Here is a 27,800-nt window from a genome sequence, read left to right on the forward strand (position 1 = left end):
TAAACTGTTTTGTTTTTGTAATGGAAGTTGATGGTTTGTATGTTTTAGTGAAAACTCTTCACAAGTAGAATCTGGCTATTCAGCATATCAGCTACAGGTGTTTTCTTTTAATAGTGTGCTAAAATAACCTAGACAAAAAACACACACCACTAAAGCTGATGCAAGCATATTAACTATAATTTTAATGTAATCAAAACTATGCACAATAGACACACATGTGCCAGTCAAATGAATTTCTTAGCTACTACAAACACGGTCTATCCATTGTCAGGTAGATGTGAAGTCGTGTAAGTGCAGCAGAAAAAGCAAAGGGGGAAAAAAGAAAAAAAAAAAGCAGTAGCTAGCCCACAGGTAACCTGAACTCCTATCTTCTGTTGTCAGCAACTGTATACTGTGATAAAAACAGGAAATGTTTATACAGTGAGACTTGTGTTAAATGATTAAGTACAGTATATAAGAACATAAAGCAAGTTGTATGCGTCAACATATCTGTAAAATATATTTGTAAATCTCAGAAATATTGCATTTATGCTTCTAATGAAATAGTCCCAATGACTGGGGGCAAGGAGAGGTAAAGAAACCCAATTCAGTCACTCATGACTGTTAAACCCAGCAATACTAACTCACATTCATGAATAATCTGCTATAAATGGGGCAAATGACTGAAAGGAGCAAATCAGTAAGTTATGAGAAGTTACTTTCCCCAATACCAGGGCACAAGATACTGATTCTCATTCATTACTAAAATGGTAACCAAAATAGCAATACTACTAATCTGAGATTAAGAAAGTTTCAGTTGGGTGGCATGACCTATCTACCATGCAAAAAGATTTTAATCTGCTCCACTATGAAAAGTTGGTTTCAAATGGGGAATATTTTCAGGTACAGTACTAAATAAATGTATAGCAGCCAAGTAAGCAGCAGCAATCTTAATAACCTTATTTGGAGTGTGAGTCATATTTTTGCTGCACAGCAACATCAACACTACAAACTAGAGAAAGTTATTTACCATAATGCCTGTGTAATCACAGTTTATTTGGGTGATACAGAGGGAAGAGAAATCACACACCTTTTAGTCTAAAGGCTGGAAGAGCAGCCACAACACCTTGATGCAGCCTGGGCCAGCAGATCCAGATAACTGTAGATCTCCTAGACCCTCCCCCCAGCTTGCCCTCATTCATGGCTAGTTTCAAAAGGGCAGCACACAGGGCTTCAAGGCCTCTGAGTGCAGTTTCCCTTGGGCAACCTTAATATGGGGTTTAAAGTGTGTAAAGCCTTGCACAAGGATGAATTACACACCAATGAGCCAAAGAACCCAGTACAGTGTTGCATAGAATATTCAGATTCAAGCCTCCAGCCCACCACCAATTTCAATGTTGCATCATTAAAAATGAATGACACTACATTTTGAGGCCCAGCAATATCATAATAAAGTGTACAGAGATGAGTTAGATTTAATGTAAAAATTAAAAACTTGGAATAAAAGAAATATGGGCACTGCAAAGCATTTTTCAGGCAAAAATCTTAAAGTCAATATATATTAAATTGGTGAAATCTACCAAAAATAAGTACTTATTTGCTAGTGCAATCAGTTCATGTCACAGGTTCTTCCACAGAACAGATTCTTATTCTTTTCCCGAATAAGAAAATCCCAGCAATCAAAAGCAGTCGTCTGCTAACTCAAATAGGGAACCTAAAAGCTTAAAACCACAAACCAGTCTAATTTCAACTTCATCATACTTTAATGAAACTGACAATTCCAGAAACCTGACTGGTCAATTTCTAGGCACAATTCCAACAGCAACAAACCAGAAATCAAGAAACTTCAGGCCAGTCTTTTTATTGCCCACCTTAAAGTTGACATATCCAAAAACACCCTTTCTTCTTCTTGTTGTAGAAACTCTTTTTGTTTTCATTTTAAGAGAATAACCAACGTATTCCTTTTTGGGGTCATGTACATTGCAATGAATAATAAAAATGCTTCGGTTCCTCTAAGAATTTTAACACCTCCTACAACACAAATTAAGAGCTTCCAGGCAGTCACTAAATCTCAAGACATGCATTACCTAAATGACAGTGCTCAAAAGTCAGAGATAAAATCCCTACCAGCCATAGGAGAACTTACACAACACATTCTAAACTAACACACTAGCACAAAAAGAAGAACAGGAGTACTTGTGGCACCTTAGAGACTAACAAATTTATTAGAGCATAAGCTTTCGTGGACTACAGCCCACTTCTTCGGATGCATCTGTCGTCCACGAAAGCTTATGCTCTAATAAATTTGTTAGTCTCTAAGGTGCCACAAGTACTCCTGTTCTTCTTTTTGCGAATACAGACTAACACGGCTGCTACTCTGAAACCTGTCACACTAGCACGTATTTTTATTTTGAAGAGAGAAAGCATGCGGAGACTAATTACTTTGTCACTTCAGGCTCTGGTCCTGCAAACACATACACATTTATAGTTGTATTGAACTCAATGAGACTACCCATCTACATAAAGTTATTCACTTGAGTAAAAGTATGAAGGATCAAAGCCATAATTTGTACATATTCCTTTTATAATACAAAACTAAATACATGTACATTTTAAAATAAATTTAGGCTGAATTCAAACTGTGTTTTTTAATAAAATTAGTTAAAAAAGACTAACAGTGTCTTTAGCAGGCATCTATCAGTGTCCCATGAATGGTGAATCCCACTTGCTTTAATTATGACAACTACAAAAAACTGGAACTTGCTCACTGAGGTACCTTTAAACAATGATTTGCGTATAACACATGAACATGAGGCAAATCTAATGTTAGTTCACTTGGCTACAATCTTCAGCTAATAGAATCTTGGGCCCCAATCCTACAACGACTTACATATGTTCTCGATTTTAAGAACTGTGAGGCAATGGGAGTACTCCATTCACCATGGGTGAAAGCCTGGTTTCACTAAAAAGTCAACGGGAGCTTTGCCATTGACTTCAGAGGGACCAGAATTCACCCCATACATGCAAGTCCTTGCAGGATCAGTCCTGGCTGTTATGCATTTTGATAACTAACTTTTGCCAATTTACAAACAAAATTTCTCCTCTTTGCTTTAATCCTAGACATGTGAAGTGTTACAATAATATTTTTCCTCTGGATAAAATATTTCTGTGAATAATATATTTCGCTAAACAAAAATTAAAGCATCATATTTTCATGTCACTATGTAACAATATATTTGGGAGGGGGAGTACAGCTGCGTTGCAGCATTTTTGAAATTACTGGAAGGAATGCAATAGAATTTATTTTTTTCCTGTGAGAATGAAAGCAATGTAAGGTTTTATTTCTGAGGCTTCAGAACCACAGCTAAGAAATTGTATCATCTAACTGAGATCATGATATACCGCTTGATATGTTAAGAAAAAATGAAAACTTAGAGTATAAATAATATTCCAAAAAAGCATTTTGCTGCAGACTAAATTACTTCGGCTATCTTGACATTTTAACTAAGGCCTCCAAAGAAACAAAAACTCCACCTTCAGCAAATATTCAACTTACAAATTTACTGGTAGGAGAACAAAACAGCTGGCATAAAATACACTAACGCTGGGGAAAAGGGCATTTAAAAATGAATAAGTAGTCAAATTTAATGGAAAAGTATAACACCTTATTTTTGTATTTTAGTAAATACTTATATTAGCTAAATAAAAACTGATTTATCATACATGATCATCACCATAGGTGACATTTTGTAAAGTCTAATTTTCAGTTTAATGACTGTAGGACACAGAAAACCTAAGGACTGATATCAGGGGGTAACTGTGTTAGTCTGTATCCACAAAAACAACAAGGAGTCCAGTGGCACCTTAAAGACTAACAGATATATTTGGCCATAAGCTTTTGTGGGTAAAAAACCCATTTCTTCAGATGCAACTAAGGACTGATATCACTCCAAGCCCTTCTGGTTTTAAAAATATATGAATAATTAGAGAGATTCTAAAAGATATCAAAAGAAAAACTACTTTTGCTTGACAGCAGTTTCACTGAGTTGCACAGAGCTCTCTGAAGGCTTAAGTGTAGAGGAGTGAGTGCACATGAGCATGGCTAATCCTTTAAACAAAAGTCAATCTCCGATTAGTAGTTTCTAATTAAAAAGCACTAACACACTCTTGCCTATATTCCTTTCATACTGAAACAGTTTCTCCAACAGCAAGGCCCTACTGGACAGCTACCACCTTTTCCCTGGCATTTCAGATTTGGAAGTCTACTTCGTTTATACAGTCCTCAGGGAGCATGTATAAACAAGAAAAAACACAACAAAGTCACCAGGGCACAGAGTGAACATGACACACTGTTGCTAACCGGCTGATAAACAAACTTTCCACAACGAGCAAGCCTTGGGGCGGTGGATGTGCCTATCAGGGGTCTTCAGAGGCAGACGTAGCAGTTTTCTATCTAGGAATGGAGGATGCATGGGAAGCAGTGAATCCTTCCCCCACTCCCTGGCAAGGAAGGGCCCTGCTTCAGGCAGGGAGGGCGGGGTGGGGTGGGGAGGCAGGAGGCTAGCTAGCCCCTCACTGCCAGCCTGGTGCTGCTGCACATATTTGCGGCACGCTGCCGGGAACGGGGAGGGAGGGGAACAGCGGAGCCGCGCGGAGGCTGGGAGGCTTCCCCAGCCCCGAGGCAGGGCGTGCGGGGAAGCGGTGGCTGCAGCAGCACGGAGGCAGTCGCTTCCCACGCCCGGCAGGCAGGACCGACCCCGGCCCGGCTGTACGTGCGGGACCCGCCGCCACCCGCCAGTGAGAGCTGCCCAGACGCGCTGGGAGCGGTGACGGTGAGATGATGTCCCCGCACCGGTGAGGCAGCTGGAGCCAAAGCCCTTTCCCCAAGCCCCTCCCGCCGCCGGAGTGGCTCAGAGGACGAGCACGAACCTTGCAAGTGGTCTGCGCCCGCCCCCAGCAGTGCCCTAGCGCCGGTACTGCCAGTGCAGAGCCCGCCCCCAGGCTCGGGCTGGGGGCGCTCTGAGCCCCTGCCCCCTTCACCGGCGGGCGGCAGGGCACTAGGACCGGGCAAAACCCACCCACCAAGGAAGTGCTGCCTGGGATCCTGCTCGTTCTTCTGAGCCACTCTGGGGAGATGCATCGGGACCTCCGCCGCCCCAGAGACACACACACAGCCGGCAACCTCCGCGCAGCCCGGCCAAGGGCTCAGGGGACCTGGCGCCGCACGGGCGAGCTGGGACCCAGGAACGCCCCCGGCAGCGACAACCTGGGCTCCCGCCTCCCTCCTTCCCCGCCGGTGTGCAGACACCCCACAGCCGCGCTACTTACATCATCAAAGAGGGATCCAACGTTGGCTGTTACTAACAACATTCCGGTACCTGCCGCAGCCCCTTTCACCGCCATGACACCGGCAGGGGAGAGTTTAAAAATTCACACACTCCCCCAAACCCGCGGCCAAACGGGCTCTCCGTGGGAACGCCGGCGGGTGGGGAGGCGGCGGGGTGCGACCGGCGGGCCGGGGAGCCCTGGCCCCGTGGAAGTTTCGAAGTCAGTTTCAAAGCACCCCCGGGGGAGCCGCTGCCCCTCTGCCGCCCCTGCCTCGCTCACTCGCTCGGCTGTGCCCCAGGGGAGGAGCAGGAAGGTAAGCCAGGGATTCTCAGTCCTCCCGCCGGGGGGAGGCACGGAGACATCAGTGCCAAGCAGCCCCTGGGCTCATTGCTGCCGGATCTCCCTCTCCCCGGCGCCTGGGCTGGAGGCGAAGACTTTGTTCTTAGATTTCCCCCTTCGCAGCCATTAGGCTCCTGCCAGGAAAGTTCCTGCTGGTGGAGGCGGCGGCTGAATCCCTGTGCATGGCCAGGCTCTGCGGAAGGGGCTCCAGCGCTCTCCCCGCACGCACCCGGGAAGCTGCACTGCGCGAAGCCCCTCGCACAGCCAGAGCTGCCCTTGTCGCTGCTGCTACTCCCAGCCTTTGGCTGCAATAACAGAGGCAGCAGGGACTAGGGCTCTGCGCTCTCTGACGTCACAGGCCTGACACGACAGGGCTGCTCTTAAAAGGGCAACGTCATCTAGTTCCCTGCTGCTGTCCAAGGGGAAGAGAGATTGGCAGGCGTGTCCCCACCTGCAGGGCCAGGCGGCCTTGGCAGGGGCTGAATGAACGGGAGTTAGGTCCGTTTTGCCCCCTCTGTGCCTGTCTGTGAATGATCTGCGGTTTATCACTGGCTGAGGATACCGTGCATGTTAATCCAACCAAGAGGACTTTGCCTCCTGCTTTCACTAGTGAGTTTAAGAGAGTTTTCTCTACAATACTCTCTAAGGGACACTCCCCTCCTGTCTCCCTGATGGGGGAGGGAAGGTTGAGGCACTGGCATACAGGTCCATGTACACATCCCTTTTCCCCTACTCTAGCTGAGTAGATAAAGCACTAGACTGGGACTCAGTAGACCTCAGTTCCATTACTGGCTTGGCCACTGCCTGCTAGGTGACTTTGGGCAAGTCACTTTAGTACACCGTGTGTGAACTTCCCCATCTGCAAAATGGGGATGATGATACTGATCTCCTTAGTAAAGCACATCATGACAAGCGCTATATAAGCACTCAATTGTAAGGCTCCTTGATGTCTGGTAGCACGCTGGGTGTAGAACATGCTCAGAAGCCAGTGCTATAAGCATTAGACTCTCAAGGTTCCAGCCCATGGTGAGATACACTCAAAGTCTCATGAACAACAAAGGATTGCCTTGGTGGGGCTGCCCACTATAAACAATCCAATCCTCGGTATGTTTGTTTTAATGTTTATCCAAGAAAAAGACAAAAACCCAACATACAATAGTTCCCAATCCCATGATATGAAAGCAGAGCTCCTCATGCCTAGCACCAGGGACACTCCCTGAAGGAAGTAATCACGCACTGGCCTGCAGTCCCCCAGTCAGAGTTCAGTCTTTCAGTCTTGCAACCCCATTTGTAGGTATTCTCAAGTATTCAATTATCAAGGGGGCTAGCACAGCCCCCTTGCCTGCAATAGGCTGCTGATTATCCGTTCTCTCCCAGCTCATGTCTTCTCTCCACAGACTGCCTCTGACCTACTGCTCCTGCTCAATGCATCCTCTGGCTCCCTCCTGAGCCAGATCCCCTCCCTTCCCCGTGCTGGATGAAGTATGGAGTCCGGTGGCAGGATGTTGTGCTGGAAGTTAACATTGCCCTATAGGAGCTCACAGATTCATCACAACACCTTGAGAGAAGCAGGATTATAAGTAAGTAATGATTCCAGCAGGGCCAAAATCACCTATCCAATGAATTTGGCTGTTTTCCCCACTTGCTGCTGAGAAGAGCAGCCAACCACACCTAGCAGCCCAGGGTGGTGCCACTCCCTTCTCCCAGTGAGCAATGAGATGGCTCCTCTGCTCCTCCTTCCTCTCTAACACACCTAGCCTGGGAAGGGGCAGAGTGGGGTGAAGAACCCCTGAAGCCCCTTCCCAGGCCTGAGGAGAGGAGTAAAGAACCCCAGGAGCTGCAGGAGAGGCAGAACAAATGTGGGGTCACAACTGATGTGTGAGGACTTGGGGGACAGGATTGATTTGGAGTTTGTGACAGAATTAATTGCTGGACAGAAGAATGGGCAGATGGGGTAATGAGATCTCACCCACACTTTTCAGACCACTTTAAGCGCAGAGAAAAGCATCGTACAAAGAAGAAAAAATATAAAGTTTGTATTTCAATTCATATATACAGAAGGGAATCGATGTCTTCTGTTAGCACAAATTCAAGTGCTGGACCAGATGCTTAGAGTGTATCTGGAAGGCTTGACAGAACAAGACAGCTAGTGAGTATTGACTGATTTAATGAAGAGTCAGTGAGAAAAACCTCCTTGTTTGGGAAAAGAAGACCTTCCATTGGGATAGTGGTTTACATGTTAGATGGAGGTTAAGTCCTACACAAGCTGACAAATGAAATGTAAGTTCCAGTGTGGAAACTGGTTCTCCATTACCCTAAGGGAATTATAGTGAGAGGATAAGAAAGAGGAATCAGAGTTATTCCAGATGTCCTGTAAAGCTATTTTGGGAAGAAGTGTCAATATCAGTGTGATAATAGCAACTATAATTATAACTACTATATAATGAAACTATAATTTGTAAAGAGAGTGTTACAATAGGTAACTTTCCAATAAGGGGTGTTAAATATACTATCATATTGTATGTATATGATAATTTCTAAGAATGTAGAGAATTTTACTTTCCGAAAGTGATTGATGAGAGAGGACTGTATGTGTGGAGGAAGGATTCAAACCTGAATATTGCAGTGTTTTGGCTTTCTCTCTGTTATGCTTCAACACTGAATATGGAGTCAGAAGTGAGTCGGCGCCTACAGGCACAGGAAATCAGAAACAAAAAAGCCAACTAAACAAAACCACACAAATTAAACAATAATCGTAGCAGCATACCAGATTCATGTCCCTGAGCCGATGGACGTAAAGAAGATGTGTTTAGCAATTGGACATTCTTTAGGCCACAATGAAAAAACTACAGAGTAGCAACATGGAAACAAAACAAAAAAAAACCAGCCAGCAGCCACACTGTACATTGTAATGGACAAAGGCTGACATATGCTCCAACAGTATCTAGATACATCAGCAGCAGACCAGGAAGACCTGTGTAAAATCCTAGAGGTGCCCCCAAAAGAGTTTTCAACCCACAAACAATGTTGTATATGAAAAGTATCTTCAACAATTGTGATCAAGAATCTGGAGAAACAATAGATCAGTAAATTGCCAGGCTACTGGACAACGGTTGACTCATCTGATTATCAAAGATTAAAAGATGAACAAATTTGGGATAGATTAGTAATAGGGATGAAAGATACAGAAGCTTGAATGTGAATGCCTAGAAAGCCCTCAATAACTCTACCAAGAGCTATAGATGTGTGCAAAGCTAGTGAACAAACTCATATCCAAATGCCGAGAATAAGTGGAGCAGACACACACATAATTTACCAAGCAGCACAGGGAAAGTAGTAAAACACAAAGAAACATACCAACATTCATGCAAAAGCAAATGTACAAATACAAAGTAGAGGAGACAAACAAAACACAAAGGAAGACCGGGGAGTGGGGGGAGGCAAAAAACTGTAGAGAAAAACATGAATATGGAAAAATGCCCTACATAAGGGGGGGTCATATACAATAATTGTGGCAAGAGAAATTGTTATGCCAAAGCTTCCTGATGAGAAAATCAAAGAAAAAAAATTGCACCATATCAAGGAATCAATGACAGAGCATCAGATTTTGCACGTATGACATTAATGCACTGCAAACCAGCAAAAAATAAATGGTTTATAATGCTCAGACTAGCACCCCATGCAAAGACAAGACAGCAGCACACAAATAGGATACTGAAAGCCAAATACACAGTGGGCCATTAGTGAATATGCTAAGCTACAAAGAATTCCTCATCATTATGCAGGAGAAAAAATCAAAACCGCAACCAAGAAAAGTGAAATTAAAATTATATGATGGCAATGCCACTAAGACAGTGTAAATTACAAAAAGAATACCAAGGAAAAGTATACAGGCTGAAATTTGAGGTAGAACATACAATACAGGAAACCCTGTTTTCAGCTAAAAGTTAGTTCCTGGAATTACTGACACTCCTCCTGGGACAAACATTTCACAAAATAGACACACAAGCAAAATAAACAACCTATCCAGAGCAGCCAATGCAGTGTAGCATCCCTGTAGCAGTACTGGATAAAGAAAACTGGTATTTCTCTGCATATTGGACACCAGCAGATAGATACAGATGAAAGAGAATGCCTCTTGGGATCCAACCTCCAGCAGGAAAATAATCAACGTTGTTAGCAATACATACCAACAGGACTCTCAGAGATCAGTATCACAGCTGATGATATTCTAGCATACCAACGTGGACACAGCGTGGCAGAAGCTGTGGTAATCATGACCAGAACCTCACTTGTCTACTAGAAAGTGCCGGGGAAGTATCTGAAATTGAATAAATCCAATATGAAATTGCAATTCACTGTAGTATCCTTCTTGGGACATTTGCTGACCTCGCAAAGGCTACAACAAAAGGAAAGAGCAATACAGTAGGTGCCAACACCTAAAGATGTTAAATCAGTTCAGAGACTTAGGGCTAGGCTACACCGGCAATGCTAAAGCGCTGCCGCAGCAGCGCTTTAACATGGCTCGTGTAGTCGCGGCAGAGTGCCGGGAGAGAGCTCTCCCAGCTCTCAAAAAAACCCACCTCCAGCACTAGTGCACTGTCTATACTGGCACTTTACAGCGCTGAAACTTGCTGTGCTCAGGGGGGTGTTTTTTCACACCTCTGGGCGAGAAAGTTGCAGCACTGTAAATTGCCAGTGTAGACAAGCCCTTAGGATTTGTGAACTTTCTGAAAAAACATTTTCCAAGCCTCTCAAATGTGTGTGAACCCTTGAGGCAACTACTGGACAAAGCTGCAGCACACACATTGTTATCGCAACATGATCCTGCCATCACAGTTTCAAGTCAGCAGGACTTGATGAAATTCTCGCTAGGGTACTTAAGAAACTAGCCAAAGCAATCTCTCAACCATTAGTGGTTATCTTCAAAAATTCATGGAGGACAGCTAAGGTCCCAGACCACTTGAGAAAGGCAAACATAGTTCCTATCTTCAAAAACAAGAAAGAGGAGGACCTCCTGAATTTTAGACCACTCAGCCTAACTTTCATACCCAGAAAGATATTGAAACAGATTTATTGTTTAATCTGCTCAAACCTAGAGGATAATAAGGTGATACACAACATAAATTTGTCAAGAACAAATCATGTCAAACCCATCTAGTTTCCTTCTTTGACAGTGTAGCTAGCCTAGTGTGTAGAGCAGAAGCAGCAGAAGTGATATATCTGGACTTCAGTAAGGCTTTTGACACAGTCCCACATGACATTCTCATAAGCAATATGGTCTAGGTGAAGTTACTGTAAGGTGGATGCATAACTGATTGGAAGATTGTTCTTAAAGAATAGTTACCCATCGTTCAATGTGAAACTGGGAGAATGTACCAAGTGGGGTCCTGCAGGGTTCTGTCCTAGGTTTGGTACTATTCAATATTTTCATTTATGACTTAAATGATGGAGAGGAGATTATGCTTACAATATTTGTAGAGGACACTAAACTAGGAGGGGTTAGATTCACTTTGGAGTACAGGATTTGAATTCAGAATGATCTTTATAAATTGGAAAATGGGTGTGAAATCAATGAGAAAGATACATAAGAGAAAACCAGATGACAGGTGATAGAGGATGGCGTCAGCAATCAGAAAGTGGGAGTGGAGCAATATAAGAAAAAGATACAAGAGAAGATAAAGGTGGAGGGACTATGCTGTTATAAGCAAAAGTAGTCTGTATCTTGTTTCACAGATAAGCAAAAGTAGTTTGTATCTAATGCAATGAAAAGGGGTAGCCTAGGAATCTCTGAGTCAGCATCCCCAAACTTTTGAGGGTTGAGTGCCCCCCCTTACCCTATCTGTGACTCCCCAGCCTCCCCGAGCTAGACAGGAGTTAGGGGGCTGAGAGTAGGGCCGCAACTGGGGGTGGGTCTGGGGCCAGGACCGCAGCCAGGGACTGCGGCTGGAGTGGGGGTGGGAGCGGAGCCACAGCTGGCTTGTGGTGGGGACCAGCTGGCCCGCAGCCAGGTGCAACTCCACTCCCGGCCTTGCCACCAGCCTTGGCCCTGGGCCAGAAACGGAGCCACGGCCAGCGGCTGAGGGTGGGGACGGGGCCAAGCGTGCACAGGGCTGGGAGCCAGGGATGTGGCTGGGGGCCAGACCGGAGCAGAGCTGGGGGCGGGAAGGGGCTGGGGGGCATTCCCTCCCCACCACTGTAGGGCCTGGCCCGGGCCCTGCCATGTGCCCTGGACAGTCCTCCATGCCCTCGGGGGGGGGGGGGGTGCCCCACACTTTGGGGACCTCTGCTCTAGATGTGATTGTAATTCAAATGATAATAATTAATCACTAAAAGAGGCTCTCAAAGGAGATTGTAAAGAGGTGGGCCTCCTTAAGCACCTCCTTTTGGATAGGTGAGCCCCACCTCACTGAGTATCAACCAATCTACTTGCACAGATCAAGGCTATAAGAAGCCAAACCAAACTAGTGAAAAGAAGTATCGCCTTCACTGAAGGCCCAGAGAAGGAGTACATGTAAAAACAAATCAAGCGCCCTTACCTCAGGACCCAGGTTCAGATCTTCCACATTATAAGTCCAAAACACAGTCACTGTGCCTGGTCAGACTAAGCTCCTGGAGCGGGAGAGAGACCACCTCCTTGTGCAGGCTATTCAGCTTCTAGGCTCCTTCCCCCCACTCATCTTCCTCTTTCTGCTTAAACAGGTCACTGGGGCAGAGCAGGGAGTGTCCTAAATTGCACCCTGGCTGATGTGTGACCTCCAGGCTGACCCTGGAAGGGTCAGTACACTCTTTCCTAGAGGTGTAGGGTCACAGTGATGTTAAGATGGTGATTATTTTGAATGATCTGAGGGGAGCAAGGTAGGCATCAGCAAGGCCAACAAGTGGGGGGGAAGCCGGTACACATTACCGGGGCCCGGCGGTCCAGAAGGGGGCCCGGGGTCCAGCTTCCCCCCCTCTCATCGCCTTACTGGGGCCCCGCGGGCCGGAAGGGAGCCCGGCTTCCCCGGCTCCCCCCACGCCCCCGTCCCTGTTTAGCTGGTCCATCCTTGCTGGGGGGCCCGAAAAAAAAATTTCACCGAGGCCCGAACCCGCTCTTGGCGGCCCTGGGCATCAAGAAAAGCCAAAGAGAAAGAGTTAAATCGGTGATGTCAAAAGCAGCCAAGAGGAGGCTAAAGACCAAAAAAGAGGCCCTGAGATTTAGCCAGGAAAGGGTCATTGGTGAGACCACTTCCAATAGCACAGTGGGGCAGAAACCAGACTGGAGGGGATCAAGGATGGAGTATATGAACACAGCTTTACATTACCTACCTTTTTTTTTTAATAAATGTATTAAATTGGGCAAATGCAGGGATCTATGATTGGCAATACAGATGGAGAGAAGAAGCTATTCAAAAAATGAAGGTTCCCTCTGATTGCATGAAGGAGCTGATATTATCTTGTGATACCTTCTCCACTCCTGGCAAAGCATCACTCATGATCCTGAAAAGGTTGACTCAGCTGATTGATTATGTTTCCTGCTTACTCATATAGGCAAAGGAGGGTTATTCTCAGTTTGAAAAGCTGGTTTAGCAGTCATATTCAGTCCAAAGAAAATCCACCAGTCATTTTTGTAACTTAGTAACTAATTAAATATGGTCAATCTTTTACTCTGTTAACAAAACCAATCTTGCACTTCCCACATGAGCAAAATTCCCACTGACTTCAATCAACATTCTCCCTGACTCCAATGGGGTTTCATCTGCATTAAGACTATAAGATTGTTTTGCCTAATGGGAGAAGCAAGAAAGTGATGAAAGTATTCTCAGACCTTGTGACATTCCCCAGGGTATAGTCTGGATTGTTGAACAGCAGTGTCGCCTGAACTCTCTAGCCCGGGGTGCTTTTTACATTCCTTTGCTGGTGAACAACCACCTCTCCAGGGTCTACTCACACGCAGCCACTAGCATGTAAAAATCACTCCCAGCTGAATACATGAATGCTCTCCCAGCAATCTAGGAATTATATACAGGGCAACATCTGCATATTCCTAGCCTCAGCCCTGTTCCCCAGAAATGTGTGTCTTGTACTGCTTAGTATTCTAATCTCGTAAGAAGTCCCTCATTCCAGCACTGAGAATGATATTCACCAGCCTTGTTATCCCAAATGGAGTTTTCCGCACACTTTAATCCAAACACACACTGGTGAAGATAAAACGAAAAAACAAGTTTATTAACTAGAGAAAGATACATTTTAACCGATTACAAGTATAGAGGCATATAAATCAGGATTGGTTACAAAAAGAAATAAAAAGATAAACATGCAAGCTAATTCCTAAACTGTACCAAGGCTAATAGAAAAAAACAAGGACTTTTTCTCACCAAAAGCCTACAGTAGTCTGCTGGCTGGAAAACCTCCAGGCCAGGACCACTCCCCCCAGTTCAATGATGCTTCTTTTGTCTTTCAAGCCGGATCTTGCTGCTGTGAGTAGAGATGGAGGGAGGGAGGTGAGGTGGAGGTCTGTATCCCATTTTATATCCCACTCCCCTCTTTGAGGATAACCTCTCCTCAGCTGGAGTGCCGACTAACAGTATCCTGTGTATGGAAGGTTTGAAGTGTTTCTGGGAGGAAATGTAAATTCTTTGTTTATACTTCTCTCCTACTAGTGAATAGCCAATTAAATAGGTAATTTAACCCTTTAACACTTTACTGATGTGCCAGTGTTTCTTTGTCTCTGAAAAAAATATTTGTGGGCGTTACCCAGAGCGACAACAATTTCAGTAACAATCATATGGCAAAATTTCATAATTTTACATGCAGTGGTGTTACACCCATTTCAACAGGATAATAATATTCAGCAGATTATGAGTTTTCAAGTGGTATCTCACAAGGCATTCTTTGTACAAACTATATCAAACATATAAAAGTGGTGAACATGGGTACAGGTTGTCACACTCCTACTCATAGGCATCAATATCTTGCAAGTTCTGAGTCCATTATTCCCATGTCTGTCTCTTCTTTTCCTCCTCTAGAGCAAGCTAGGTGGACGTGAGGATGTTTTGTCCTTAAGTTTTCCTTTTTAAAACAAATTAGGTCCCTTTCAGCAAAGCTCCTCCTGCTACTGGCTTCTGAATCCCGTTCACTGCAGATTTCTCCCAGGGAAAAAAGATGAGGTGGCTTGGATTGTTTTTTGTACAGACACCCAGCATGTTAGTCACTCGAGCAACTGACAATAAGCAAGCTCCACTGGTTCACAGACCTTCTGTATTTGGCTGCAACTGTGCTCTTCACTCTCATAACATCATAGATCTGACAGAGTTAGGATGCTCCCCCCCTACAAATTTTTAAATTAAGAAACTATCCCTAATAGTTCTCTAGGTTTTTTTGTTCTGTTTAAAGAGTAGCTCTCATTTTCTGATTTTTAGATAAATATTTCAAAATTCATCGCTTGCCTTTAGTTCCAAGTGAGAAGAGGTGTTGCTGATGGATAGAGGGGACAGTAGTCATCATATCAACACTAAGACTATGGCTACACTGGTGCTTTACAGCGCTACAACTTTCTCGCTCAGGGGTGTGAAAAAACACCCCCTGAGCGCAGCAAGTTACAGCGCTGTAAAGCGCCATTGTAAACAGTGCCCCTGTAAGCTGTAAGCTAATCCCCTCATGGAGATGGAGTACCTGCAGCTCTGGGAGACCTCTCTCCCAGCGCTGGCGAACGACCACACTCGCACTTCAAAGTGCTGCCGCTTTGAAGTTTTGAGTGTAGCCCCAGCCTAAGGAGCTGAGAACCAGAGTCCCAGCTGCTCTGCTAGAAACTCTGCCTGTGGGAAGGGGACAAAGGAACCAGCTTTAGATATGCAACAGGAAACCCAGAAACTACCTGCTCCTGAGGGTGGGATATAAAATATAAGGCCATGATCATGGAAGTACATTACTTACAAACACAAAATACTACTGGAAAATACATTAACCAAATATCACTGTTTCATATTGCAGATGAGCAAAGGATTACATGAATTTTAATCCTTTGCAAAATACAGTATAATCTCTCCCCTTTAACCTATTAATATATCTATAAAAGAGCTAGTAACATGGTTACAGGGAGAGCTGCACTTTAGGCTCCTTTCAGTCCTTCTCAAGCATATCCTTCAGGTGACAGGCCTGACTTCCTGCACCTTTCTTGAAGGATGAAACTACGCGATCCATCCACTCTTGGATTGAATCTCTGGGTGGCAACCCCGTTTCCCAACCATGTTAACCCAATAGGCCCAGCTGTTTTCTCTCCTTCTTGTCCTTTAATAATGTTAGATGGAATCCTGTGGCTGAGAGTGAATGGATTGCAAAAGGAGGTGAAGAGCTTGTACATTTCAGCAACTGTGAGGTTTGCAAAGTAAAGGGATTTGTGTTAACAGGGCAAATTGGAGCATTGCTAAAAGAGGATAGAGTTAAGTTTGGATGGGCAATCTTAACTGTGCATTTCCCGGTTTTCAGAAGTCTGAGTTTTTACTCAACCCAGCATTCTGCAAGGGGACAATATACCACCAAGCAATCTTAACTCTACATTAACATCGTTTTTTGCCATTGAATTCCTCCAAAGGTACACCTCTACCCCGATATAATGCTGTCCTCGGGACCCAAAAAAATCTTACCGTGTTATAGGTGAAACCGCGTTGTATCGAACCTGCTTTGATCTGCCGGAGTGCACAGCCCCGCCCCCCTCCCTCCCCGGAGCGCTGCTTTACCGCGTTATATCCGAATTCGTGTTATATCGGGTCGCGTTATATCAGGGTAGAGGTGTATATAGCAAGTAGAGGAAAGGGATAAAACAAAGGTCTATACTCATATTTCCCCTTACCTAAACCTTAATATTTCCTTGCAAGCTTTGGTAAATTCCATTCAGACCAGTTACCTCCATCTATGTTTGGGACAAAGAGAGAGAGTCTGCTTATTGCAGTTTTTCCCTTTCTCTGTGCCTTTGTCAGCATCTTCTTCCTAGGCAGCTGCTGACAACCCAGTCAACCCTTCCCCCTCTTTCTTCTTACTCTAACATCTCTAAGGTGCAATCTGTTTTGAACCTAGACTTAGATCTGGAAAGAGTAAACCTTGCCAGCCTGGTTGGAGCCAGGTAAAACCATTCCCCAATCAATAGTTACCCCATTGTTTCTTTAATAACCCTTGATAGTCTGTGGACTGTACCTTATCTTTGCCATATCTTTGTTCTCCTCTTCTCCCCCTCCCCCAACAGCCTACTTTGATTTAACTCCTTGCCGTCAGATAGGATAATATCAACTAGGTAAAACTGAGGTGCATGTGCTATTTGCAAAAAAATAATTATAAACATAACTCCCTTATTCTCCTCAGCTAGATATTATCAGACAACTTCAATAGATGATATTAAAATAGAAATGAAGGGCTTTGACCAAATAAGAAAACATCCTGCTTTATTAGTATCTACTCACCTTCACAGTTTGTTAATATGTGCCATTCCTTGAGTCCGTGCTTTTTTAAATGGATCTGATTATTATACTGTTCTCTCTCTCTCTCTCTCACACACACACACACACACACACACACACACACACACACACACACACACACACTTCATCATGAAGCATTTAAAGTTGGTATACACACAACATATCTGACACTAACTCACAAAGCAAGGAAAGTAAAACTTAAGCCACCCAACAGTACATACCTCCTAGGTGCACACCCAGAGGCACACACCTTACCCTTAACTACAGCAACCATACACCAGAGACCACACACCACAGTCTTAATGCAGTAAAGGGGTGTATGCAGAATGTCAATATGGGCACGATTATCCCCCCACCCCAATAACACTGGTAGTTGTGGATGTTTGATGTAGTAGTTGGTTTTATCGGGAAAGGTAGCTTGGAAAAGAGCTGTGTGCAGAATATGGATAAAAGTGGTGATGGAAGGCTCGCATCCCTAGGGGCAGAGCTATGGTCAGAGTGCAGAGTCTGTATGATGCAGCGGTTGTATGCACAGTCAAATGTCTGAACTTTTCATTTAATTGCTTTTGTAGGTTACAGTAAGGAACTCTTGTGTGGAGAACCCTTAACTACTTCACAACAAACATTTTAATGTATTAGTTTCCTAGATTGTGTAATGCTTAGTTTGGAGTGGCTTTGATCAGGCAACCTATAGGGCAGAGAAGTGCAGATGTTGATGTATGATCATTAATCAGCCAGCAGCTCCATATAAACATTCATGTGCCAGTAGGTGCCAGAGAACCCTTCTGTGATTTTAGTTTTCTGTTACTTTTTATATCTCCTGACAGAGTAGGATTTCCTTATGCATCCTGCATATAACACAGGCCTTCAAGCACAAAATCCCCAGCCCTCAAAAATGCATGCACCTAACTCACCAGGTGACTTGAGGGTAAGGCTAGAGAAGATTGGTGGACTGTTAGGGAGTGGATTCAGCCTCATAGCTGCACCAGTTGTAGGGTTAGATATCAAGCCTTGAGTGTGGTTAGGGTAGGTTGGGTCAGTTGAAAGCTGTGGGAAAAGGTTAGACTTTAAGCAGTGCAAAGATCTTGGACTAAGTTTAGCGTTAGGAATGGTTGGTGACCTTCAGAATGAATTATTGTAGGGCTCCCTGGGCTATTGTAAGATTGAGTCAATTTGGTCTTTTTGATAGGGTTGCCAACTCTCCAGGATTGCCCTGCACTCTCCAGGAATTAAAGATTAACCTTTCATTTGGGAGTATGTAACATGATGAAATCTCCAGGACTATATCTGACTACAATTGGCAACCCTATTTAACGGGCCTAGAATCAACACTGGGGCCTGGAGGGCTCCCTCAACAAAGCTTGGCGTGGGGCTGAAAGGCCTCCCTGGGCCAGCATTAGGGTTATGGATGATAGCACAAATCAGCCTATGGATCGTTTGAGGGGCTCTGGGGCTCCCTGGCCTAGTGCTAAGGTCATTGCAGGTAGGGCTCCCTGGCCCAGAGTTACAATGCATAGGTTCCCAGGGTCAGGGTGAGGGTTGAAATTCATACAGTTTTCTGGGCCAGGGTTCTATCTATAGAGGGTAGGGCCCGCCGGCCTATGGCTAGTCTGAGAGGTGATAGGGATCATTGGCCCCAGACTATGATTAGGGTCAGGGATAGTAGGGCTCCCCCTGCCCCCCACCAGGGTGAGCATTACCAAGAGTAGGTCTCCCGCAGTCTGCATTAGGGTTACAGAGGTTAGGGATTCCTGGGCTAGGATTAGGGTTCAGGCCAGTTGGTCTCCCCAAGCTAGGGCTACAGAGGTTACAACTTAGGGTTGGGGCTAGTACTGCTCCCTAGGACTGGGTTAGGGTTACAGGGGGTAGAGTTCTCCGGGGTAAGGCTGAGCTTTGAGCTGGTAGTCTTCCCTTGAATTAGGTTTGTGTCAGGGCCAGCAGGACTCTAGAATGGGTTAGGGTCTGGTCATGTTCATCAAGCTGGTGTTGGGTCCAGGGTTCACAGGGATTCCTGGGATGGAATTTAGACCAAGGTCCACTACATTTCCATGGCCATGCTTGAGGCTGGTTCCAGTTGGTGGCCTTAGGCTAGGTTTAGTATGGAGTCTTGCTGGTGATAGAGTTAGGGTTAGTTGGTGGCCATTGACTAAAGTTGGGGTTAGCATTGGTGGCAGCTGTGTCCCCCACACTAAGGTTAGGGTGGAGCCCATTTATCATCCCACCAAAATTCCCAAATCCCCCAAAATAAAAAATGAACGGTCAGATCCCCCCCACCCCAAATTGTGAGATTGGCCACAATATCATGAGGGTTTTTAAAGAATGTTTAAATGGTTTTTGAACTATTTCTGCCATTCCCAGTGTGTGTATGTGAAAATTAGTGGTGCCAACTTATAGCCAGGGCCGGCTCTACCATTTTTGCCGCCCCAATCAAAAACAACAACAACAACAAAAACCCGCTCAGACTGCTGCCCGAACTGTCGAAGCAAAAAAAAAAAAAAAGCTATGCCACCCCAAGAATGGACGGACGTGCTTCCTCTGCTGGTGCCTGGAGCTGGCCCTGCTTATAGCAAGAAACAAGATTTGCCCTCCTACATCAGTTCATTTAGTGCCCTCCAGCCTTCACATCTGCCCCAGTCTCCAGCCACACATCAACTGTTGTGTGGCAGATTGGCAGCTCTTTACATACACACCCAAACTCCATGTCTCACCTCTGCTCCTCTTGTTGCTGTGGAGGATCTTCAGCTTGGCAGGCAGGCAACTCCAGGGGATCTTCACTCCCTTTTCTCACTCCTGGTGTAGTGAGCACAGAGGGGGGCAAGGGAAGAGCAGATTACACAGGAACTAACCTATTGTTCATAAACCACCCTGAGCTGCTGGGCTCTTTCTGCTCCCTCCTTCCTAGGGGCAGCTCCAGGCACCCGCGCACCAAGTGCGTGGCTGGGGTGGCAAGCTGCGGGAGGCGGCCTGCCGGTCGCCGTGAGGACGGCAGTGAGGCTGCCTTTGACGGTATGCCTGCGGGAGGTCCACCGGTTTCGGCGGCAATTTGGCGGTGGGTACGCTGAAAGCGCAGGACCGGTGGACCTCCCGCAGGCACGCCGCTGAAGGCTGCCTCACTGCTGTGCTTGGGGTGGCAAAATACATAGAGCCGCCCCTGCTCCTTCCCACTCCCCTTTTGTAAGAATGGTGTCAGCTGATACCTCTCCCCACCCCACCTCCTTTCTTCCCCAAAACTGCTCTGGCTTCTGAGGGCCCCCCCCTTTCCCCACTCTTTCCCCAAAACTGCTCTGGCTTCTGAGGGCCCCCCCTTTCCCCACTCCTTCCCCAAAACTGCTCTGGCTTCTGAGGGGAGCAGGCAAGAGCATTGCCTGCCTCCTGCATGCGGCAGTCATTGACTCTTGTTTACCAGGGGAATGCAGCCAATCAGAAGGGGCTGGCTCCGGGGCAGTCAGAAAACAAAAAAGTCACCAAAGGCTTGAGCTTCTTGTGTCATCACTAGGCTGGCTCCAGCAGGGGCCAGAATTGCATTACTTGTCATAAAAATCACAGGAGTTCCCAACACAGGATTAGGGTGGAGCCCCAGATGGTGGCACCTGGCCAAGATTAGGGTGGGGACCCAGCTGGTGGCATGAGGCCAGGGTTAGGGTGGGGACCCAGCTGGTGGCACCAGGCCAGGATTTGGAGTACTACCAATCCCAGAAGTCTGAAAATAATAGGTCAACTCCCCTTCCCCGCCCCCCAGTGATTAAAAAAAAAAAGATAATACTGTGGTTTTTGCCATCTGTCTGTTTATTTTTAACTCCCCAGGCCCATCCCCCACTAAATGCATATGACAATTATTGTTGCCAATTCTCCCAAATTCATTGGGGCCCCTGCTGGAGGAGCTCTTGCAGCTGACTCATGGTGCATTGCTCCCAGTTTCTCCCCAACCCCTGCATTCTAATTAATTAGTTCTGTGCCATCCCCCCTCAACTTCCCATAGCATCCACCTCTGCAACTAATTAGACACCCTGAGTCTGGCCCCCCAGTGCACCTCTGCTCTCCTGTAGCTCCAGGGGCTCTTCCCCCTGCCAGATGCTGCAGGGATGGAGGGGAGATGAGCAGGCTGACCCATTTTTCACAAGAGGGTAGGAGGGAGCAGGGCTGGCCAGAGCTGCAGGGCTCTTTCTGCTCCCCTCTCACCTCCTGTGAGCATGGTGTGTGCTGCTCCCTTTGCTCCTGGGGGGGGGGGGGAGGGCAAGAGTTCTGCCACCCTCCTGCAGCAGCTGTGATTGGCCTCTCTTCCACAGGAAATGAGCAAGTGGAGAAAACAGCCACTCAGCAGGGGTTGTCCCATGGGTAGGTCTAGAAATGATATGAGGAGTGGAGCTTTTGGCTTTATCTCCATCCTGGCTCCAAGAGAACCAAAATTGCCCTACAATGAAATCAAGAGCATTGGCAACACTGGCAGGGTTGAGGCTGATGGGGCTCCCTGACCCAGGGTTAGAGTTATAGAGGGTTGGGCTCCCTAGGCCAGGGTGGAGGCATTGCATGTTGTTTGCTGCTGTCGCTGGGGAGTTACTGACTATAGGAACCTGTCATGTGAGATAGCCTGCAGCCACTAGTGGGCCTCTCACATTATCCAGTATCCTTCCCTGCCTCCTCGCTGCTGCTGCTGTCTGGGAACCAACAGAGTGTAGCAAGATAGGATGTAGAAAGGTCATTGGTGCAGCAGACTCCACAGCAATGCTAGGGTATGTCTACATTGAAGCTGGACGTTTAATTTTCAACTTGAGGAGAGATACCAGCACTAACTCTGATTGAGCTAGTGCACTAAAAATAGCAATGAGGCTGTGATGATGCAAGCAGCAGGAAGGGCTAGCTGCTTCAAGTATGATCCTATCCCAGATGCTATGTACTTGGGAAAGCTAGCCCCTCCAACTGCTTCCACCCCCACAGCCACACGTCTCTGCTGTTAGCGCACTAGCTCAATCAGAGGTATGCCTCACTTGGGCTGAAAATCACCCTTTCCCACTCCATTGTAGACGTATCCCTAGACAGCCTGGGGTTGCAACTGCAGGCAAAGACCTACTGTCAATTCAGGGAAACTGCACCTGTATTTCCCTTGTGGTCCAGCAAGGGCACCCATTTTTAGATTCCCAGTGCCTCAGCTGTCACCTCTCTTGGGCAGAAACTTGCATCTCTCTTCCTCATCACTGGGGCTTTTCCAGGCTACACCGTTTCCTGCCTATACTGTGAATTCTCCAGCAAAGTCAAGTTCCCTAAGGAGGCCTGCTTTGCCTTCTCCTCAGATGCTATAAACAGTGTAATTGCCACAGTTATAAAGGTACCACACAGCTCTTTTTAAGCAAGCACATTTATTCTTTAGGTGAAAGCAATACAGAGAAAACATTAAAAACAAGAAGAGAAGCTACATGCATACTAAAATGCTCAGCAGAGATCCCCTCCCCCATCTCCCACAGAGGCTCTGGTCAATGTCAGTCCTTCCAACTCTTCCCTAAGGATTGGAGTCCTCCCCTTGGACAGATGGTCCTGTCTGTTTTCTAGGTAAGAATGATGGCCCTGAGTCAGTTTAAACTCAGGCTATTTATCCAAAAGTTCTTTCTTTGTCTGTTGGCCTCTGAGGAATCCAGTCTAAACTAGTATATGCGTGCCTCCCCAGGAAGAGGTGCCCCTCTTGAGGTGTTACAACCTGAGTGAATTTGCTTAGGTCACCCTATGCTGTTCTTAGTGCCTGGAGGTAGTGTGGTCGCCCTCCCCCATGCAATTACATACAATCCTTGGCCCAATGATACATAAACTTCATACAGTAAGATTTCCCAAAGATACTGCAAGAAATTGCCATTTCTGGCAGACCCACAGCTCAGCTGATGTGTGAGAATCCAACTGAAATGTGGGCATATGTGACAGCTGTCAAATGAATAAGCGGCATATGAGACACTTGGCAGTCCTACTTTGTGTCCAGTTCATGGTTAGTAATGAAGGGGCAAGCTAGCTTTAGGAATGGGGACAATTCGCGGGCCTGGGTTAATTTGGGGCCCTTTGCAGGGGACTGGACTAAGCTTAGGGTTGGGGCCAGGAGGCGAGTGTAGGATAGGTTTGTGACAGGGTACAGGCTTTGACTAGACTTGGGTTGGGGCTAGGTTGGCAGGCCCCGGCTAAGTTTTGGGTTAGTACTAGTTGGAGGGTACAGGCTAAGTTTGGGGGTGGAGTCCTTTGGTGGGCCTGGAGATTCAGAGCTGGAGCTGGCTGGCAGCCTACGGGAGGCTTGGTGCTAGTGATTAGGGTTGGGGATTTTGCAATCAATAATTAATTTGAGTCACAATTATCAATACCTTGTGCTTTGAGTTATTTTTTAAAAAGTCCACAACTCCCTTTAAAAAGTCAGTTGTAAAATATTAACTACATTCTGCTTGGGGAAGCGAGATTGATGGTAAGATGTTGTTTTGTAGCTCATCCCTTCCGGAGGTCCTATCCATGAAACAATAATATGTTTCTGTTGTCAGTAGTACACAGTATTCTTCAAATGATAAAACTGCAAACATTAAACAAACCATGGTACTCTTCTTTATCTTCACAAAGTAGCAAATCTTGTTTCCTGCATATTTTCACAGGAACATACAGAGCTGTTGATGTTAAAATGTTGTTGCAATGCAGCTGGCCCCTGCTGCAGAGGAAAGCAGTTGTAACACGATAACTCCCATTCCACTGGAAAGAGTGTACTGTCCACTTTAAAGGGACAATAAAGTAAGCACTCTCATGCTGGTTATGCAATTCCAGTATAATCATATTTGACTTTTACTTTCATCACTATCTTTATAGCTTTACTGGCTGGCTCACGCTTTTATTAGAAGAAATGTCTTTACATAGAGCATTTCATACTGGCTACATATCAGACGAAAATCTTAAATCCAATGTAATGTTTTGCTGCATGAAAGCCCTTTTATGGGCCTGAGGGATGGGCCCTTTGTTGTTTTCAGAAACTGATTTTAGCAAGCTCCCTGAATCCATCTCAGCACTTTATTAGATGGGGATGTTTTGTCCCTTGCAGACTGCACAAAACATGGCTTGAAGCAAAATATTTCATAGTTTCTGTCCTCTTTTTAATTTTCACCTCTGTATTTTTTCACCCTTCAAGGAAGGGATAAGAGGTCATGTATGGAGCTGTTGTGGAAGTTTATTATTCTCAGAGAACCTTAGAAGCAGGAGATGGAAAAGCACTATTAGGTCATCTACTCTCTCTCTCAGCCAGTACTGGATTTCCCCCTTTTGTACACTTAGTGTTTTTCCACTCTGCTTTTAAATGGCCTAAGCAATGGTGGTGGTGGGTAATTCCACCACCTCCCATAGGAGATTATTATGCAGTCTAAGACATCAGGACATTTTTCCTCTACATTTTCCCCTCTATTTCATTAATCCAAATTATAACCCCCTTTACCATCCTAAGCAACTTCCCTCTTCCTTGAAATTTACTCACTTCAATTATTTGTGGATTGTTATTCTCCTTCTGTCTGGAGTGAACCACAACTGTGAGTGCCTACCTCAGGGCAGACTGTCAAAAACAGGGCAGGCACCCCAAATTGGTGGTATGTTCTATAATTAGATTTCACCAACCCAGTAATAAATATAAACTCCTGGATCACTGAACAGTCTCACCATGGAGTCACACAGTCCCCTTAGGCTCTCCGGTCTATCTGGCCACCTAGGCAAGCCAGACTTAGTGCTAATTGGTCACTATTCCAAAAATCTCAAAACATTTAGGTTACTTCAAGTCCTGGATCCAGTCATATACCTCAGATCAATTTGTATCTCGGATCACATACCAAAGACAATATTTGTAGCCAGTCCCATAATAAACTACCTAAAGGTTTATTAACTAGGAAAAAGAAATAAGAGTTATTTCCAGGTTAAAACAAGCATGCATATACACACAAGTGAATTTCTGTCTGTGATTCAAAAGGTGACAGAGTTGTAGTAATCTGTCAATTCAAAGTGTCTTTCAGGGCTAACCCATGCCAAGTAGCATGGAAATCTCTTTGCTTATGTTTAGGAATTTTTGCCCCTCAGAGTCCAGATAGCATGAAAGAGATCCAGTTTCTCCTTGTGAGGGATTTTTATTCCCTCCACTCCAGACTCCAAAACTGATGGGATGAGTTCATACGTTCCTGGACAGAGTTAGGAATGCCATCAACAAAGTCTCTGTCCTTTGATGCTACACAATACTTCATTTGCTTTCAATAGGCCACAGACAAGTACTTTACCTTAATCAATGCTTCTTTTCCTATTTGATGAGTTACATAATTACAGAGGTTTACAATGCAAAACCACTCAATATAAAACTTTATACCATCGACTATAGAGTTTATAAGTGAGATCAATACATCAGCATCCTACAAATGTTTTATAAAGTCTAAACACCAGAACACATTCTTATCCACTGAACATCTAATATCTATTTTGATATTGCACATAGGTAAGCAAGACTGTTTCCAGCTATGCATTTGGGGCCTGGAGCCTTGGCATAAGCTGGCACCTGGTCCACTAGTGTCACAGTTACATCCTGCCCCAACTTAGTCACTTAGGGTATGTTGACCTTGCAGTGTAAGTCTAGGCTCAGACTCAGGCTCAAGCCTAACCCCCTTTCTGTCTACACACAAATCATACTAATCCAGGGCTTGCACCCAGGGTCCCAGGACCCTGCGAAGCTGCAGGATCCAACCTGAGTCAAGCCCCAAATCAGCCTTCAAGCCCTGTTGCTTTGCAGTGTAGATGCAGCCCCGGCCTTGACTTGGGTCCTGGGGTTCTGCCAAAAGTATCCCACAATCCCATGGGTCAACTTCCTTTGTCCTCTCTGTCCTTCTTTGGCCCAGGCAATCAGGCCCCATGAATGGCTGGGCAGGACAACTTAGCCCCATGCAGTCCTCCGTCTAGACCCCCTGTAACCGTGCCTCAGTGGGTCACAACTGAGGATGCCAAATTCAGGACAAACTGCTGAGAAATAGGGCAAACACAACCCAAAACTGGTGGTTATTCTTTTATAAGATATACCAAACCAGCAACAAAAGTAAACCCGTTTCACCACACTGGCTAACAAGATGTCATAAAAGCAGTTTCCTTGGGCATTCCAATTCTTATATCACCACCAAAAAACTGGATTCAGAGATAAGTGGTTCTTTACAACCAGGCTAATCAAATAAACAGTTCTTCTGATCCCAAAGGACCAGCCACACACCTAGGTTAATATATAACTTAGGTCTTACCCCCCAGAAAAATCACACTGTTGCGAATCCTTTAGTATCTAAAATCTAAAGGTTTATTTATAAAAAGAAAGAAAGAAAGAAAGAAAGAAAGAAAGAAAGGTGAGAGTTAAAATTGGTTAAAGGAATCAAATACATACAGTAATTGCAAAGTTCTTAGTTCAGGCTTGTAGCCGTGATGGAATAAACTGCTGGCTTAAAATCAAGTCTCTAGCTGCTTCCAAATCATTGAAAGGACCTCAGTCCCTTGGTTAGAATGCTCCCATTAGTGTAAGTTCATAGTCCAGAGGCTTGGGCAGGACAGAGGCAAAATGGAGGTGTTTCCAGGGCCTTTTATAGTTTCTGCCATGTGGAGGGCATCCCATTGTTCTTACTGTGGAAAATTACAGCTACAAGATGGAGTTTGGAGTCACATGGGCAAGTCCCATTTCCATGCATTTCACCTAGCCAGGAAATTCCATTGAGTGTAGATGGGCATCTCCCATGGTCCATTGTCAGATAAATGTTCTTTTGATGGGTCACTCAATTTGAATAGTCCCTCCAAAATGTGCTGGCTAGCTACCTTGTGGGCATTACCCCAGGAGCAAATATTTTAAATCCAAGTATAAAGCCAATATCTTATAACTTCAAATACAAAAATGATACATGCATACAGATAGCAGAATTATATTCAGTGAGTCATGAATTTTTCATAGACACCTCACTTGACAACCTTTGTACAAGATTTTCTGCAAATATATAACAGTGGTTGCAACAATGATCTAGATGGTTATATTTTAATCAGATAATGTTAAGCCCCCACATCCTGGAGGATACCTCCACCCTCCACCCCTGACACCAAGTGTGTGGCAAATGGGGAAAGAAGGGAAATGAGAATGAGGAGGCAAGGTACATGCAACAGTAGGAGGCCCCTGTCGTGTAAATAGTTTCACTGTTTGCACTTGTAGTTGTTGTTGTTTTGGAAAGGTTCTCTTGTTCCTGCTGTTTTGGTGTGATAATGGCAGCTGGCTTGCCTGGCAATGGATGAAAGTTGTACTTTTATAATACCTGTTTATAAATAAAGTTTTTTATGTCATCAAGAAAGTTTGTTGCTATCACTGCATCTCATCATACAATCTGTATTTGAAATAATAAAGGTAAACACATGATCAGGGACAATTAGGAATTAGTAAGCAAATACTATTCCTCTGTACAGTTAGGTGCAGCGACCCATACTTCAATCACTTCCTTATATGAATCCATACTGTGAATCATCCCCCACTCCCTACCCCTATTTCACAAGTGGTCATGTCATTCATAAGTACAGTGCACGTCAATCAAGCCCCATCCTCCCCCCCCCCCCCCCGCCCCAAGCACATTCATAAAGGTACTATTTCCCTATGCAAGTTCATAATGTGGGAGCACAAAACATCCCTGATTTCTGTTGCCCGGGTGCATCCAGCTCTGG

At 45.2% G+C, this 27,800-nt stretch overlaps 1 protein-coding gene and 1 long non-coding RNA gene across 9 annotated transcripts in view; one reads left to right on the plus strand and one right to left on the minus strand.

The window, feature by feature from the left end:
• The window catches only part of INPP5A (inositol polyphosphate-5-phosphatase A), a 435,774-nt gene extending 429,788 nt beyond the window's left edge, over nucleotides 1–5,986 (minus strand). For 3 of the 6 annotated variants that reach the window (XM_005305323.5, XM_005305327.5, XM_065552139.1), the window contains exon 1: nucleotides 5,308–5,984. In XM_005305323.5, the coding sequence (XP_005305380.1) occupies nucleotides 5,308–5,382 (75 nt within the window). In that variant the 5' untranslated portion in view covers nucleotides 5,383–5,984. Of the gene's footprint in view, nucleotides 1–5,307 lie in introns of all 6 variants that reach the window. The other 3 variants (XM_005305326.5, XM_065552136.1, XM_065552137.1) reach the window with 2 other exon arrangements.
• LOC101941512 (uncharacterized) overlaps nucleotides 4,435–27,800 on the plus strand; it is a 57,546-nt gene continuing 34,180 nt past the window's right edge. The window contains exons 1-2 of one of the 3 annotated variants that reach the window (XR_256660.4): nucleotides 4,435–4,833; nucleotides 7,044–7,226. This is a non-coding gene — a long non-coding RNA (uncharacterized LOC101941512). Of the gene's footprint in view, nucleotides 4,834–7,043; nucleotides 9,462–27,800 lie in introns of those variants that run through there. The other 2 variants (XR_010589288.1, XR_006176007.2) reach the window with 2 other exon arrangements.

Source organism: Chrysemys picta, chromosome 7, assembly GCF_011386835.1.
Source record: "Chrysemys picta bellii isolate R12L10 chromosome 7, ASM1138683v2, whole genome shotgun sequence".
Taxonomy (NCBI): domain Eukaryota; kingdom Metazoa; phylum Chordata; order Testudines; family Emydidae; genus Chrysemys; species Chrysemys picta.